The sequence below is a fragment of the Crassostrea angulata genome, chromosome 8, assembly GCF_025612915.1.
Source record: "Crassostrea angulata isolate pt1a10 chromosome 8, ASM2561291v2, whole genome shotgun sequence".
Lineage (NCBI taxonomy): Eukaryota > Metazoa > Mollusca > Bivalvia > Ostreida > Ostreidae > Magallana > Magallana angulata.
The window spans coordinates 2843335-2861799 of record NC_069118.1 but is presented as its reverse complement, the minus strand read 5'-3'; the positions used below and the strand labels follow the sequence as shown (position 1 = coordinate 2861799).

At 36.4% G+C, this 18465-nt stretch overlaps 1 protein-coding gene across 1 annotated transcript; it reads right to left on the bottom strand.

Moving 5' to 3' along the window:
* Nucleotides 1-291: 291 nt before the first annotated feature.
* LOC128158979 (fibulin-2-like) lies at nucleotides 292-18194 on the bottom strand. Its single transcript, XM_052822000.1, has 15 exons — nucleotides 17922-18194; nucleotides 15836-16092; nucleotides 14652-14790; nucleotides 13221-13373; nucleotides 12788-12904; nucleotides 11570-11758; nucleotides 10017-10157; nucleotides 9459-9647; nucleotides 8938-9075; nucleotides 8574-8699; nucleotides 5865-5984; nucleotides 5331-5450; nucleotides 1670-1801; nucleotides 1254-1395; nucleotides 292-1032 (listed from the first exon to the last, which is right to left on the bottom strand). The coding sequence occupies exons 1-15, from the start codon at nucleotides 17992-17994 to the stop codon at nucleotides 624-626; spliced, it is 2445 nt and encodes an 814-aa protein (XP_052677960.1). The 5' UTR covers nucleotides 17995-18194; the 3' UTR covers nucleotides 292-623.
* Nucleotides 18195-18465: the final 271 nt, after the last annotated feature.

The window sequence follows — 18465 nt, the reverse complement described above, 5'->3', positions numbered from 1 at the left end:
AATTTTGTAACACACAGTGTCTGCATGTTGAAGCAGTCAATGTGCAAACTGACATTAAAACTGAATATATGTTAAATGTGACCTGTAAGTAAGTAAAATGTACCTGTATGTGACCTTATTACATGAAAACCATTGCAGAACCATACTAGTTGATGGTAACAAAATGTCAGAATCAATACTAGCAAAGTCTTGATCATCAATCATGATCAATGATTCTAATGCCCCTTGTTTGCATTTTAGCAAAAAAGAAAAACAGTTTTGTTTACTTTAAAAATTTAATTCTAATTCTTACACAAATCATTATGTTCATGTGCAATATATATATGAAAAATCAACATCTTTAATGCATGCATATAAATGAACACTTAACATAACAGACTCAATGTATTTTTAAAAAGCACTAAGAAAGTGAGACAGGGAAAAGGCCTGTATTTTGATGTTATAAAAGATACCAAATTTTTTATTTCTTTATACAATATTATTTCAATATCACTCAATAATTTCTCTCATAACTAAACATCAGATACTTTTACGTAGTGTGGAACCCTCTGCTAGACACCAATATACACCAGATACCAGCACACATAGAAGAAATATCCCATAAACAACACCTACCCCCCGGCCTACACCACACTATCCCCCGTCACATACAGGAATATTTTGGAGACCGCCGTCCCTGTGTAGCGAGACCTGAGGTCTGTAATCTGCATGGTCAGTTCCAGCTCCACGTCCTGGGGCCCCTGGATCCGATAATTCAAGGACACCACTGCTTGGGCAGAGTTCTCAACCTTGAGGTCAAAGTATCCCCTATTTACGGCCATGACCCCAGATTTTAGGGGTCGTGCATCAATGACTTTCAGATCCCAGGCAAACTGTTTCTGGGACGTCAGAGGCCCAGACATGGCAAACAGATCTGTTGGGATCTTTATGTTGGATGGGAATGAGAGAAAGTTGTAGGAGAGAGAGATAGGAGCGGTCAAACACTCTACATCTCCTCTCTGGCAGGTGAATGAAGTCCGCTTACATCTCACACTGAAACAGATATAAATTCATAGATCATGATTATACATGTATATACATTTACAAATAAACCCAACATCCAATGTGGTAGTTAAATGTGTGCAGTTCCTAATACCGGTACATGGATCATTACATTTGTGAGTGTGATATTTCATTTAGGACTTTCTATCTTTGAAACGTAGCAAGCCCTTTTTAAAAAAAAAAAAAAGACTTAAGCAACAGAAACACAAAACCTGTTTCTGCGAGAGCCCATGGGGGTCCTGACAAAGCCCGGGGGACAGGTTACTTGAGGACATTTGTAGCTGCCTCGTGTGTTGAAGCAGATGGACTCGGGAGCCGTGCAGCGATAGGTTCCCTCAGCACACTCATCAATATCTGTAGATATCCGCAAGGTAACAAAACAACATATTAACATACTACTTATGTACAGAGTTAGTTGTTTAAAACATAAAAGTATGAGAGCTATGTTTTGGCAAAAATAAAATCTTATTCCACAAGTTTTTATAACAACAGAACTTTGGTATAATATGGGTTTAAACTATACAAGAAGTACAAGAAATGTTACCTTAAAAGTTGATTTTACTGCATCTACTGAAACTCTGAATGTTTTTACACAAGACATATATTTTGTACAACCTTGGTTACTCACCTTGACACGACCTCCCCCCTCCAAGTGTCCTCCATCCGTTGGGACAGGTACACATATAGGAGCCTGGGGTGTTGATACAGGCCCCTCCACACACTCGGCCTCGCAGGGAGTAGGACTGACACTCATCAATGTCTGTAAAACATAGGTACTCAGGTAATTAAAGATTTCATAGCTGTAACATAGGTACTCAGGTAATCAAGGATTACAGAGCTGTTAAACATAGGTACCCAGGTAATCAAGGATTACAGAGCTGTAAAACATAGGTACTCAGGTAATTAAAGATTTCATAGTTAAAACATAAGTACTCAGGTAACTAGAAAACTGACCAGTCAGGAAGGGCCCCGCTATGACAATTAATATAGAGAAGTAAAAAAAACTTTGAATTCCATCCTCTTTATATTAACAATGATGAAAAATAAATGCCCGACAGAAGATGTAAAGAACTGGAATATATAGGATCTCGTGATTTGTAGTTGGATATGATTTTCATCCAACAATTAAAGTGTTTTTTTCTTGAGCCTTAGTGAGGGGATAAAACACACAAGTTGGATAAAAATCATATTGTACTACAAATCATATGAGATTCTATTTATCCCATGTTTTATAAACCACAATCAATGTTTACACTGTTTAAAAAACTCCACATTATTTTACTTCATTATGTCACGCAAATCCCATTGTAAAGTTACAACTGTGGGATATCAAAAAAATATCCAATGAGTCATATCCACGGGATTAAGGGGGTTAAATAAAATTTGCTAAAAAAACAAAGAATTGATACCAATGCAATGATACCTAGGCTTTGCCTCAACTTCAAGCAAACATCACTCAATCCATATTTCAAAGAATGTACACAATACTACACATCATTCAAAATTGACCTTAACTTTAAAACAAAGCTCATTTGCAGACACAGGCAGTGCAGTAATTAATCTAAATGTGACAGATAAAAATAAAGCTTATGATTTTCTTCCTGTGGAAGGTTAATTAATCCCAAAGGACAAATATTGCACAGCCTTCTATGTATATAATGGTAACATTCTCAGCAGTTATCTCTCTTTGCCCATTCATTCTCAGCAGTTATCTCTCTTTGCCCATTCATTCTTATGCATAGTTAGGAATCTACCCCACCACCCCAGCTCCAAACCAGAAGACATAGAGAACCAAACTTAGCATCAAAATATGTATTTCTGCCCACTGAACTACCATACCAAATTTGAACTTGATTGGGCAACCATAAAAAAAGTAATTAGAAAAAAACAGGAAATTTGTGGACGGAAGAGTGACAGACGGACGGACAGAAGGACGGACGGACAGAGTGATTACTATAGGGCACCCGCCAATCCTTGCGGGGCCCTAATTAAAGATTTCATAGCTAAAACATAGGTACTCAGGTAATGAAAGATCACAGAGCTGTAATACCTAGGCACTCAGGTAATTAAAGATTTCATAGCTGTAAAACATAGGTACCCAGGTAATCAAAGATTACTGAGTTGTATAACATAGGTACTCAGGTAATCAGAGATTTCATAGCTGTAAAACATAGGTACTCAGGTAATGAAAGATTACAGAGCTGTAAAACATAGGTACCCAGGTAATCAAAGATTACAGAGCTGTAAAACATAGGTACCCAGGTAATAAGATATTACAGAGCTTTAAAACATAGGTACCCAGGTAAGCAAAGATTACAGAGATGTAAAACATAGGTACCCAGGTAATCAAAGATTACAGAGCTGTAAAACATAGGTACCCAGGTAATCAAAGATTTCATAGCTGTAAAACATAGGTACCCAGGTAATCAAAGATTACAGAGCTGTAAAACATAGGTACCAATAGGTAATCAAAGATTACCGAGCTGTAAAACATAGGTACCAATGGTAATCAAAGATTACAGAGCTGTAAAACATAGGTATCCAGGTAATCAAAGATTACAGAGCTGTAAAACATAGGTCCCAATGGTAATCAAGGATTACAGAGCTGTAAAACATAGGTCCCAATGGTAATCAAGGATTACAGAGCTGTAAAACATAGGTCCCAATGGTAATCAAGGATTACAGAGCTGTAAAACATAGGTCCCAATGGTAATCAAGGATTACAGAGCTGTAAAACATAGGTCCCAATGGTAATCAAGGATTACAGAGCTGTAAAACATAGGTCCCAATGGTAATCAAGGATTACAGAGCTGTAAAACATAGGTACCAATGGTAATCAAGGATTACAGAGCTGTAAAACATAGGTACTCAAGTAATCAGAGAATACAGAGCTGTAAAACATAGGTACCCAGGTAATCAAAGATTACAGAGCTCAATGAGACAAGGCATCACCTAAATAAGCCCATCATTATCATTTTTACAGAATACAACTGGCAATCATCAATGCCTTTATAAAAGATACAGGTTACCATAGGTTTACAAATAATTTTGCCACAAATAGACATGTGAAAAGAACATTTGCAGGAAATTCACATGAAATTTTCCGATAAATTTTACGAGGAAAACTTTTGCTAAACATTACAAAACAAGATATCTGTGAGCCAACACTCACTAGTACGGTAATACCACATCTCTGATGTGAATATGCAAAATAAGCAAAGTCAACATTTGACAGGAACTTGGCATATTGGTTTATCCCTCTAACTATTTTTGGAATCGGTAGAACAACAAAGTAGTGCCTTTTAATAAGCAAAATAGTTCCTATACTTGCACAGTGTATATACATTTATTGGGACATTTTAAATCAGAATGCTTGACACATGTCAGAAAAGACGATTTGCAATTTTAAAAACAAGTGTCAAAATTGAATTATCATTTGAAGAAAAGAATTGAAATTGTTTGATGTACATCCTTTACAAAACCAAGAAATTCCCTAATTTTACTTTCATTTTCAGAGTTTTTCAATACAGACGCATTTTGCTGGAAAATGAATCTGACTTCAAACCACGAAATTTTAACAGGAAAGAGACAATTTGATGAGCTTTCATTCAAGAGGTCCCTCATTGCTGAACAAAAATTAGGGCCGGAGATATGAACCATAACGTTAACATTACCGCCTATATGGAAAATGCATTAGTGGACTATACCCATATGATTGGTACAAAAATAAATCCCACGTTTTGGCATGCCTTAACAAATAGTGTGTAAAAATTTCAAGCATCTGTGATAATAGTTGTTGAGAAATCTTTGAGGAAAATTTGTTTGAAAATTGAGGCTAAAAATAAACAAAGATGTCATTTAACAGGAAGTGGACATCTGACTGGTACAAAAATATCCCACGATATGGCATGTCTTAACAAATAGTGTGTAAAAATTTCAAGCATCTGTGATAAATAGTTGTTGAGAAATCTTTGAGGAAAATTTGTTTGAAAATTTAGGCTAAAATTAATAAAGTTGTCATTTAACAGGAAGTTGACATCCGACTGGTGAATATCCCACGATATGGCATGCCTTAACAAATAGTGTTTTAAAATTTCAAGCATCTGAAATAAATAGTTGCTGAGAAAAATACAACAGAAATTTCTGTTACCGACAGACAGTTAGACAGACAGATGGGCAGACAGACACACAAGGGTAAAACAGTACACCCCCTCGTCTTATTTACTAACATAAAATCACCTCATGTGAGATTTGCGTGAAATATTTGGATGTGAAATCGGACCGCTTACCTGAACAGGTGCGTTTATCTGGGTTAAGCTGGTAGCCTGGTCTACAGGTACATTCGTAGGATCCCACCACATTCACACAGCTGTGTTCACATCGGTTCCTATCCTTACACTCATCAATATCTAAAAGATAAAGGTCAAATTTTGTTCATAAACAGCATTAGAGTTACTAACCTACATAGGAGCACCCTTTTGTTCAGTACCAGCATTACAGGTATAACATACCTACACAGGAGCTCCCCTTTTGTTCAGTACCAGCATTACAGGTATAACATACCTACACAGGACCTCCTCTTTTGTTCAGTGCTAGCATTACAGGTATAACATACCTACACAGGGGCTCCCCTTTTGTTCAGTGCTAGCATTACAGGTATAACATACCTACACAGGAGCTCCTCTTTTGTTCAATGCTAGCATTACAGGTATAACATACCTACACAGGACCTCCTCTTTTGTTCAGTGCTAGCATTACAGGTATAACATACCTACACAGGAGCTCCCCTTTTGTTCAGAGCCAGCATTACAGGTATAACATACCTACACAGGAGCTCCCCTTTTGTTCAGTGCCAGCATTACAGTTACATTTGTAACTTCCTGGTGTATTTTCACAGACTCCATTATAAGGACAAATGTTGCCATAAGAGCACTCATTGATATCTGAAACAAATAAAGTAAAACTTGTTTAGTATGAACACTGATATAGCCAATTTTTGGATATAGCGAAGTTTTTTTGAGTCCCCGGTAGAATACTTAACAAATCTTTGCAAAAGTTTACGGTTATTACGAATTTGGATATAACAAATTTACAGATATAGCGAACTGATTTGAAGTCCAGTAGCGGTGAATAATAATGAAATTTAACTTTAACTTTTAATTTTATAATGAATTTCTTTACATTTTAAAAAGTTTGCATTACTATTTAACATAATAGTTTGAATGAATTTATTTTCATGCTTTTTTAATTCACAATCCAATTATTAAAGGTATCAAAGTAATGTATGTTTAGTTTAAGCCTCAATAAGCAAAAACAAGAGGTACATAGGCCACAATGCTCACCTGAGCAACAATAGGCATGATAAAATCAGCTTAATGGAGTCATATTACAAACTATCTGGACAATGTAGTATAACACATGTAGATCCTGTATAAATAAAATCAATTTTTTCCATTGGATATTCTTAATATGTTTATTATCATTAGTCCCTTTTCTAACTATAAAATCATCTTTTATAGTAATATCACATGTTGAGCATTGCAGCTCTCAAAAAGATCCTAAACAATTGTTTATATATGGGATATAAACCTACATCATACCCTTAACCCCTTGTGAGACCTAATCGTCCAAAAATCACCCAGAAGCCAAAATCTAAACAATATTAAATAATCACCTGGCTGATTAGTTTCTGAGAAGAAGATTTTTATAGATGTACTCTTAATATTTCTATGTAAAAATTCCACCCCATTGTGGCTCCACTCTGCCCTCAATGAATCATGATTTTCACAACTTTGAATCTACACTACCTGAGGATGCTTCCAAACAAGTTTCAGCTTTCCTGGCTTAATAGTTTCTGAGAAGACGATTTTTAAAGATTTATTCTATACATTTCGATGTAAAAAATTGACCCCCCCCCCCACCCCCCATCGTGGCCCCACCCTACCCCCAGGGGTAGGGTGGGGTACAACTTTGAATCTTCACTAACTTGTGATGCTTCCACACAAGTTTCAGCTTTCCTGGACAAATGATTTCTTAAAAGATTTTTTAAGATTTACTCTATATATTCCTATTTAAAAATTCAACCCACCCCCATGGTAGCCCCACCCTATCTTGGGAGTCATGATTTTCACAACTCTGAATCTACACTACCTTAGGATGCTTCCACAGAAGTTTCGCCAAATAGTTCTTGAGAAGAAGATTTTTAAAGATTTACTTTATATATTCCTATGTTAAAAATCAACCCTCCCCATTGTGGCCCCACCCTACCCCCCAAGGGTCATGATTTTCTCAACTTTTAATCTACACCACCTGAGGATGCTTCCACATAAGTTTCAGCTTTCCTGGCCAAACTGTTTCATAGAAGATTTTTAAAGATTTACTTCATATGTTCCTATGTAAAAATTTGAACCTCCATTGTGGCCCCAACCTACCCCTGGGGGTCATGATCTTCACAACTTTAAATCTACACTTTTCTGTGAATGCTTCCACATAAGTTTCAGCTTTCCTGGCCTAACAGTTATTGAGAAGAAGATTTTTAAAGATTTACTCTATAAATTCCTTTGTAAAAAGTCAAACCCCCCAATGTGGCCCCATCCTACCCTGGGGGGTCATGATTTTCAAAACTTTGAATCTACACTATCTGAGGATGCTTCCACACAAGTTTCAGCTTTCCTGGCCAAATGGTTCTTGAGGAGAAGATTTTTGAAAATTTCTTGAAAATATTAATTAATTCCTTATTATCTCCCCTTGTCAGAGGGCTTGGTCCTTAATTTTCATAACTTTAAATTTCCTTAGTCTAAGGATGCTTTGTGCCAAGTTTGGTTTAAATAGGCCTATTGGTTCTTGAGAAGATGTTGAAAATGTGAAAAGTTTACAGACAGACAGACAAAATGTGATCAGAATAGCTCACTTGAGCTTTCAGCTCAGGTGAGCTAATTATAGTCTGGTGAAAGAAAACATGTATATAGTGAATTTGCTATTGTTATTATTACGAATTTGTTATACATATATAACGAATTACGGATATAACGAAGTAAATCCATTGGTCCTTAGGACTTCGCTATAACCGAGTTTTACTTTATAACAAAAAAGTTGTTACAGCAAAATTTGTTTTCAACATTTGTGTAGAGGTTAATTAGAAGGACATTAAAGCATTCATGAAAATGTCTTTGCAAAATATTTAATGCCCTCGAATTTGTATACAAACATATAAAACCTTTTTTTTGTGTTTTTCTTCCTGATACAGTAAACCAACTTTTATTCCCACGCGAGAAAATTTATTGTGAATATCTAAGTTTATAAGTTACTAAAATGGTTTTAATTAATAAAAATAGACTTAATGACAAAATTATTCTATGCAAAAGCTGATAAACTGCTAAAAAAAAAAGTGGTGGAATAATTTTACAGTCTGTTAGTTTACATTTATTGGTTTGTTAAGAAATGATTGAATACATTGATAACCCCTGAGATATTACTGTTATACGTGTAATTTGCTGCAGATTTAATATGAAAAAGAAATCTTTTTCTTTCACCTTCACAGTTGCCCTGGGAGTCTCGACGGTACCCCGCCCCACAGGTACATCCAAAGCTCCCTGCCGTGTTAACACACTCCTGGTCACTCTCACAGGTGTGTACACCTCGAGCGCACTCATCAATGTCTGAAATTAAAATCACAACTCATTCATAAAGAAAACAAATAATAAGACAGATGTATTATTGAGTTTATACACTTGAGCACACTCATCAATGTCTGAAATTAAAATCACAACTCATTCATAAAGAAAACAAATGATTAGACAGGTGTATTATTGAGTTTATACACTTGAGCACACTCATCAATGTCTGAAATAATATCACAACTAATTCATAAGGAAAACAAAGGATCAATGTAATCACCTTCACAGGCCTTGGTGAGGGGGTTGACCTGGTGACCCACGGGACAGGAAGTGTCACGGATACAGCGGTACGAACCGTAGGTGTTGATACAGCGCTCCGTGGGGAGACAGACCCCTGACTGTTTACATTCGTCTATATCTGTGTACAGAGTCAAAAAGAGGACACCCTTGTATTATCTCATAAAATGTATGTATGCGCTATGAAGTTACAAAAATTACTTTTCTTCCAAAATATGGTTACAAAATAAACTATGCATAAATTTTTGTTGTCAGTGATTAAATATTAATTCTTCTGAACACATGACATTGGACAGTTGATTCATTTACATAAAAATATCATTTTAAATCAAAATAAAATTTACCTATTAGAATACTACTCAAAGTTAACCTGGTTATTCATGGGAATAACAAGTATACACTCATTAAAAAAATCAAAAAATCTTTGTAATCAGTTTATGGAACAATAAATCAAGTAGTAAGGATGGTTATGAATACTGTGGATACTTCAATAGAGGTACACACCCACACACATTCCTAGTGAGTCCGCCTCCCTCCCCCGGGGACAATTGATGGGCTCACACCGCCCGGTGGCCCCTGAGAACCGAGTCCCTCGCTGACAGGCGGGCTGTCTACACCTGAATGAGCCCTCAATGTTCAGACACTCATAGCCATTGGGACAGTTATGAGTCCCCAGGGCACACTCATCAATATCTGAAATCAGCAATATCAGTCCATCAAGTCCTATCTCCAGCCACACATCCTTGCATGAAGTTCAATTTGTTTTATGAATATTACAATAAAAATACACATAATAATATACATGTATGTGTATTTAATTTTGGCTCTAGTGTATGTAATAGTTTTAAAAAAAATAGAGCCATGGGAGATCATAGCATTTCTGTCATCTACATCTACCAGTTTGTAATTGATTCTTCTGAAATTCAGAATTTCATTTGAATTGGGCAAAGAGTGTAAAGCTTTGTACTATCTATCTCTTTGAATGTGTGTCTCTTCTGAAATTCAGTATATTGTTTTAAAAAGGCAAAAATTTATGAGAGTACAAAGTCTAATACTGCCTACCTCTACAAGTTTGAGTCTCTTCTACCATGGAGTATCCCGTCCCACATCCAAGGATCCTGCGACAAACGAAGGATCCGACCGTGTTCTCACAGCGCTGTCTCTCCGTACAGGTGTCCAAATCAGCTGCACACTCATCCGTATCTATCAGGCAGTGAAGTCGTGTAATAATGTTATATTTACATCTTCCAAGCATAATTTCCTCTATTTCTTACGGAAACTTATAGTTAATTCATAGCTCTATAGAAACAGCCAGACTGAAATCTACACGCCCTATTTCTCGATTGGTCGAAATCTACAGCGTCTGAAAGTGACAGGACTGAAATTGACGTGCCCTGTTTATCGATTGGTCTGAACCTAAAGCAACCTCAGTAAAATCCCAGACTGCACGAAATAATCATGACGATGCCAGACTCAAAGTCTCACAGGAGACGATTTGGCTGTTTCTTTTTGCTAACATACTTTAAATTTGTACATTACTAGTAACTTAGTGAATTTTACTAACTTTTCATAATCAGTTTATTAATTAGTTAAAGAAAGATGTTAATATAAACAATAAAATGCTTTCTTTGATGATTCTTGCGGGTTATAAATGTAGCGATCATTGCAGGAAAAATTTACATAACCCGCGTATTTTTCCTGCAATGTCGGTACCTTCATATCCCGAATGAATCACCAAAGAAAGCATTTTACTGTTTATATAAACACAAGGATAAGAGACACACTCATCCATCTCTATCAGCAGTGTAATCATGTGTAATAATGTTATAAACACAAGATCAAGAGACACACTCATCCATCTCTATCAGGCAGTGTAATCATGTATAATAATGTTATAAACACAAGGATAAGAGTCACACTCATCCATCTCTATCAGCAATGTTATCATGTGTAATAATGTAATCAACATAAGGATAATAAGCACACTAATGTATATCTATCATCAGTGTGTTCATGTGTACCGGTAATAATGTTATAAACATGATGATATATTTACTCAGAGGTAAACTTTTAAGTCTACATATATCAGCAATATAATCATGTTTAATAATGTACTCAACGTTAGGAAAAGAAGCGCACTCATCCATATTTGTCACCAGTGTAATCATGACTGTGTAATAAAGTAATTGAAAAACGGATATGTAGTGCAATCATCCATATCTATCAGCATTGTAATCATGTGTAATACTGTAACAACAGAAGGATAATATTTCATTTTTATCAGCAGTGTAATCATTTGTAATAATGTAATCAATATGCTGGTAATAGGAACACTCTTCCATATTCATCAGCAGTGTAATATGTGTACCGGGTATGTGTATGAATTGTTCACTATGTATCAGCAGTGTAATTATGTAGTTTCTTATATCTACTAATATATATTTGTATAAGCCTAAGAAATTTTTTTTTACCTTAATACATAAAATACCGGTATATTTATGTTCTTTCAATTCTATTCATATTTTATGCAATTATAAGAATTTTTAATATTTATTGATCACTAGTATCCTAGATGGTTTTAGTTTGTTGTCCATAAGCCCACAAAGATTTCCTACCTTGACATGAGCCTGTGGCTGTGTTATAGGAGAACCCACGGGTACACTGGGGGACCGTTCGACAAACCCTTGTGGCCGGGTCAACCTCTGACCCCGGGGGACAGGCTCGACACCGATACGACCCCTCCTGGTTATAGCATCCCTGACCCTGGGGGCAGTTTGCTGATCCCGATGCGCACTCATCAATATCTGTATTGTAAAACACAGCCCTCAAAGAATACAGCAAAATAATGGAATAATATTTATACATTATGTTCTATTAAGGTCAGATGACACGTTCCTCAATTTTATATAACTCTTTCCAGGAATTTGTTGATGGTTTACCACTACTTTGACAAGCTTTCTTGCAAAAAATTAGGATACCTTACCAGGCATTTCTGCAAAATACTAGAGTATGCAATTTCCTATATAATCTTCTTGAAAATACACTTGAATTGCTGATATAAAAATAAATATACATCTACAGCACAGTAAAATTCACTTTATTGGAACCCTATCTCGGCCGGGCGGGGCTTTGAACTCACGACCTCTAGAACCTATACGCTTCTGGCAGTGAGCGGCCACGGTTCTAACCACTCGGCCATCTAGACACATAAACACATTCAATTTAATTTTAATCATTTTCAAAATAATTATAACATTAATATTTTTATTGGAACTCTTTATTACGAGGAGATACGAAAAAGATTCTTGAGGAACGTGTCGTCTGACCTTAAAGGGGGGGGGGGGGGGCACTGAATGGTCAACAAATTCACCATCAGGTCTATCTAGTATAATTTTAGATGTGATTTCTAAAGCCATAAATAATTCTTTAGTAGAGGAAAATTTAGATTTAAAATTGGAACATTTTCTATATCTTTTATGCAGAGCTCTTCTAAAAGAGATTGATAAAGTCTTAATCTGGCCACGAGTCCACAGAGATTGATAAAGTCTTAATCTGGCCACGAGTCCACAGAGATTGATAGAGTCTTAATCTGGACACGAGTCCACGACCAATCAGCCCTATTAGGCATAGTTCACATTAGTAAAATTGACATTCTGAACAATAACTATTTAAAGTTTTAAAAGATTTTGTTTCAAACTATTAATTAAACCACAAAACATTAACATTTGATACCAAGAAATATAATGGCAATACATGTACCAGAATGGCTTTATTTATACAAGTTATCTAATTAAGCATTGTTGTCTGAACATGTCCTTGAGATAGGCACTGACCTTGACAGTTGATGCCATCTGCTTGCAGTGCATAACCTTGGTTACAGGCACAGCTGATGCCATTTTCATCTTCAACACATCGCTGTTGACAGGGGTTGTAGCTCTCACATCTATCAGCTGCGTAAAAAAAACATTCCAAAATAGATCAAATTTAATTACATTTGATTACATTTAATTACATCCACCTTGTTTTATGTTTGTGGACAGCATGTTATACAATTTACAATAATTTCCATATTGTAACATGTTGTCCATATTAAACCATATCATTCTTTTTTCTTATACAAATTTGTATACCAAAGGTACAAAAACTCTTGGTCCTCAACAAAACAATTATAATGCATTATTGTAATTTTTTTTTTTTTAAATGGAACAATTTATTTGCATAATATACAGTTCGATTTTACAACTTAAGAATTCAAAAGACTCGTACGTTCATCTTCAATGCAGGTGCTTCCATCGCTGTGTAAGGTAAACCCTGGGTTACACTCGCAGCGATAACTACCGATCGTGTTCACACAGATCTGTCCACAGATGTGTCCGCGGTGGATGGCACACTCATCAATGTCATTCACCGGCGTGGTGCCTGGAATACAGACGTACACAGATTATGATGCACGGCCGGATTGTATCCTGATAATATTATTGTGTTTTTAAATCAAGAAAACGTTTAATGGTTCTAACTGCTGGGTGCTTGGAGTTAACTTGAACTCACTGATGATTGCTTTGAGATACATTATACTCACTGTTGCATGCTTTGAGATACATAATACTCACTGTTGCATGCTTTGAGATACATTATACTCACTGTTGCATTCTTTGAGATATATAATACTCACTGAGTGTATTGAGATATATAGTAAATACTGTTGTCAGTAGTGAGTGCTTTGAGATACATAATACTCACTGTTGAATGCTTTGAGATGTATGGTACTCACTGTTGAGTGCTTTGAGATATTGAGTACTAACTGTTGAGTGCTTTGAGATACACAGAATTTACTGTTGAGTGCTTTGAGATATTTGGTACTCACCATTGAGTGCTTTGAAATATATGGTACTGTTGAGTTCTTTAAGATGTTTGGTACTCACTGTTGAGTGCTTTGAGACATTTGGTACTCACTGTTGAGTGCTTTGAGATATTTGGTACTCACTGTTGAGTGCTTTGAGACACTTGGTACTCACTGTTGAGTGCTTTGAGATATTTGGTACTCACTGTTGAGTGCTTTGAGATACTTGGTACTCACTGTTGAGTGCTTTGAGATACTTGGTACTCACTGTTGTGTGCTTTGAGATACTTGGTACTCACTGTTGTGTGCTTTGAGATACTTGGTACTCACTGTTGAGTGCTTTGAGATAACTGGTACTCACTGTTGAGTGCTTTGAGATATTTGGTACCCACTGTTTAGTGCTTTGAGATATTTGGTACTCACTGTTGAGTGCTTTGAGATATTTGGTACTCACTGTTGAGTGCTTTGAGATACTTGATACTCACTGTTGTGTGCTTTGAGATACTTGGTACTCACTGTTGTGTGCTTTGAGATACTTGGTACTCACTGTTGAGTGCTTTGAGATAACTGGTACTCACTGTTGAGTGCTTTGAGATATTTGATACTCACTGTTGAGTGCTTTGAGATATTTGGTACTCACTGTTGAGTGCTTTGAGATATTTGGTACTCACTGTTGAGTGCTTTGAGATACTTGATACTCACTGTTGTGTGCTTTGAGATACTTGGTACTCACTGTTGAGTGCTTTGAGACATTTGGTACTCACTGTTGAGTGCTTTGAGATATTTGGTACTCACTGTTGAGTGCTTTGAGATACTTGGTACTCACTGTTGAGTGCTTTGAGATACTTGGTACTCACTGTTGAGTGATGCTGACCCCAGACAACACTCGCTGAAGGTGGCGTCACACGGCCCCCCAAAGTTCTCCCTCTGTAACAGTGAGCAGTCTCCTCTCATAGTCCTAGTAGTCAATCCCAGCTGACAACAGTTACAGCACTCCTAAAAATAGAACATCATGTCAATAACGAAAGACACTGAGTTGCTCTTTATTTATATACAGTGGAGCCTCAGTTATCCGGACACTTTCGTTCCTAAGTCTAATCGTCCGGATAGGTGAAGCGTCTGGATATCTGAAATGTGTCTATTGTAAGCAGTTGTCATGAATGATAATGTATTTGTATACAATGGCTCCCAGTGTTGATATTAGGTTTTTTTGCCTTTCATACCATATAGCAACACATGCTAGAGTTGTCTGTTGATATGAACGTTTTTAGATATAAAGAACTCTGCTTTATTTGATTATTTTGTCATAAAAGAAATATTAACCGGACAATAATGGTAACCGAATCTAGCTAAATTCTTTGTGTCCAAGCGTGATGTGTGTGTGATACACTGTTTCGCAATTTTCCAATTTTTGAAAGTGATTTGGGAAGTCAGTGTGTTTCTACAAGCTACTCATGAGGGTCTACCACGTAAAAAATGTGTGAAACTTAATTGACAGGGGTAATCTTTTGTACTGATTAGGGTATCATCAATTTTTACCACCGGTTAAATGAAGCAAGATTGGTAGTAAATCAGTGTTTTGTGGTAAAAACAACCGTCCGGATCCGGAACGCAGAATTCCGGATAAATGAGACCAAATAACGTATAAAAAAATATGTTCCCAAATAAAATCGTCCGTAAACTGAAGCGTCCAGTTATCTGGCGTCCGAATATCTGAGGCCCCACTGTACAAGAAACATTGGCCATGGAAAGCATTGTGACAATAAGGTTTTCAAAAACAGCTTCCAATTTTTTTTGGCATGCAACTTTAAAAACTGGCTTCTGAGTAGGCTTTGTTGTAAAAACTAAATGTATCAAACCATTTCATAACAGTTACTGTTACTTAAGGGAAAATTGGTTTACAACATTTGTGACTGAGTCAGAGGTAAAAGCAGATGACAAGAAAGTCTACTTCGTCTATACATAACTGTAGCAAAAAATAAAGTCTACAAACATAAAGTGGGGATTTTTTATAATTAATTTAGACATGCACACACGAAACCTTATATTGCTCTGCTCCGAACATGTCATCTCTGATGGCACAGCGGCCAAAGTTCTGGGCGTCTGTCTTGCCGCTCTGACACTGGTCTCTCTGCTTCTGCTTCATGCAGCAGACCTTAAGGATGGAAAGACAGCTGAACTGGTCCCCGACCCCCACCCCGGGAACAGTCGTGGAGTACCCCTCACATGTGTCCGAGTCTGTGGCATACTGTGTTCCCTTCAAACAGCAGGTCTCCAGCAGGTCCTTGTCCACAGCACCTACAAAGAAAAACGGCACCTCAACACAAGTCTTTGATACTATACAGAAAAACGGCACCTCAACACAAGTCATTGATACCACACAGAAAAACGGCACCTCAACACAAGTCATTGATACTATACAGAAAAACGGCACCTCAACACAAGTCTTTGATACTATACAGAAAAACGGCACCTCAACACAAGTTATTGATACCACACAGAAAAACGGCACCTTAAACACAAGTCATTGATACCACACAGAAAAACGGCACCTCAACACAAGTCTTTGATACTATACAGAAAAACGGCACCTCAACACAAGTCATTGATACCACACAGAAAAACGGCACCTTAACACAAGTCATTGATACCACACAGAAAAATGGCACCTTAACACAAGTCATTGATACCACACAGAAAAACGGCACCTAAACACAAGTCTTTGATACTATACAGAAAAACGGCACCTCAACACAGGTCATTGATACTATACAGAAAAATACTGCATCAACAAACGTCACTTAATTGTTTGAATAATGTAGACGCATATTACACAAAAATTGCAACATCTTTGCCAAAGATTAAGGTCAATCAAATTGTGTTACATTGGGCTCTGTATTCTTTCTATCACTTTTTGCAGAGAGCGGATTCCGCTAAATCAAGTACATCACTTAATGCTAGTCATATATGTACAAGAAATGATGTATCCAGAAATAATTCAATTCTGATTGTAACGCCTCATTTGATTGGCTAAACAAATATATATCGTATAACATAACTTGCCTACGTCACAATGCGACGCGCATGTGAAACGTATTAGTCCGCTTGACGTCACGTTTAAATTTTGTACAAATTAACACCTTATACTAAATAATGGGCCTTATTTTCTGAATTTAATATTAGAAAATTTAATTATATGGAATAAATTTAATTTCTACCTATGTTATACGAGTATAACATAACTTGGAACAGTTTACGCTTTTTTATAAACCCCCCCCCCCCTTCTTTAGAAAAGCTTGTGCTCACTGCAGCGTCAGTAACTACTAACAATTTAATAAGTACTTATGTATGTCAAACTTAAGGATTGCCTCTCGACCAAGATTTTATATACTACGTAGAAGACATCCAAAACTCTGAAAGCATGAATATTTATCTTATTTTATTTTATGATCATCTGCATCTGATTCAGCATACTAGTACACATGTATTACTACTACAAACACATAACTTAAAAAGAACTTAGTTATAGAAAAAATGCAATAAACATGGCAAGAGCTGGTTGTCTAGGTTTTGAAATAACCACAGGGCCCTTTTTTTCTTTTATAAATGTGATGTTGATGTGACCTTAGGTTAATTGAATGACCTCATGTCAGAGTCATGATGAACTCCTGACCTTTGTGGCAACCATGGATGAGCTTTAAATTTGATGTTTCGTATTTGAAAAGTTATGGTTAATAAATGCGATGAACAAAAGTAGGAGAGACAGACAGACATGGACATGGGCCAGCCAGACCGATTTCTCAACCTTTTTGTACGTGTTTGTGGGGGAGGAGCAAAGGAGAGATGATAAATACAATTTTTTTCAAGACTTGCTTATTGATAGATGCTATGGTAAATTGATTAACAAAGTTAAGTATAAACGTTTTTAATGAACATTTAAATCCATGAAATATCATGACTGACTTCTGATACAATGTCTATATACTGTATTCCAATTTCTTTCTTAATTCATCTTTTGCTGTATAAGAGGTAATCTGAAGTTGAAGCAATTCTAAATAATCTACTGTCCAGATATTTCAAGTTAAATTCTCAAATTAGTACAACAGAAGGTTAAAAAGAAAACTTACCCAGTGATACAGAGAGACACTGGACCAGGATTAATCCTATAATCACCACTCTAGCATGTAACAGTTCCACCATCTTCTGGTAAGTTCAGATCAGATACTGTCCGGCAGTGAAAGTGGATCACTAGTACACGATCTCAATCCCACTTGATCATTAGTTTATAGCCAACAGTTGAAAACACTACTAAAATTCTCGTTTACATCCTAGTGATAGAATAAACACTTGCAGCCATTGACTGTAAGTTTGGTTGGAGACAATGAAAAAATTCATAAGGCCTCCATAAGGAACTCTTAAAGTAATAAGTTTGTCTCCATTTTCTTTTCAATATCACAAAACACCTACAAACAAACCTAAAATGGTCTTGAATACCACACATACTCTCTTTGGTTATGAAAACTCCAGACAAACAGGTGAATTTGATCTGACAATTGCATACATAATACTGTCTTTGAGAACAATAAATAGACATGGTCTTAGTGATTCCCCCTGTAGGAGCCCAGCCGACCCTTAAAAATAGAAGAAGTACTTCAAGTTCTCAGGATGGTT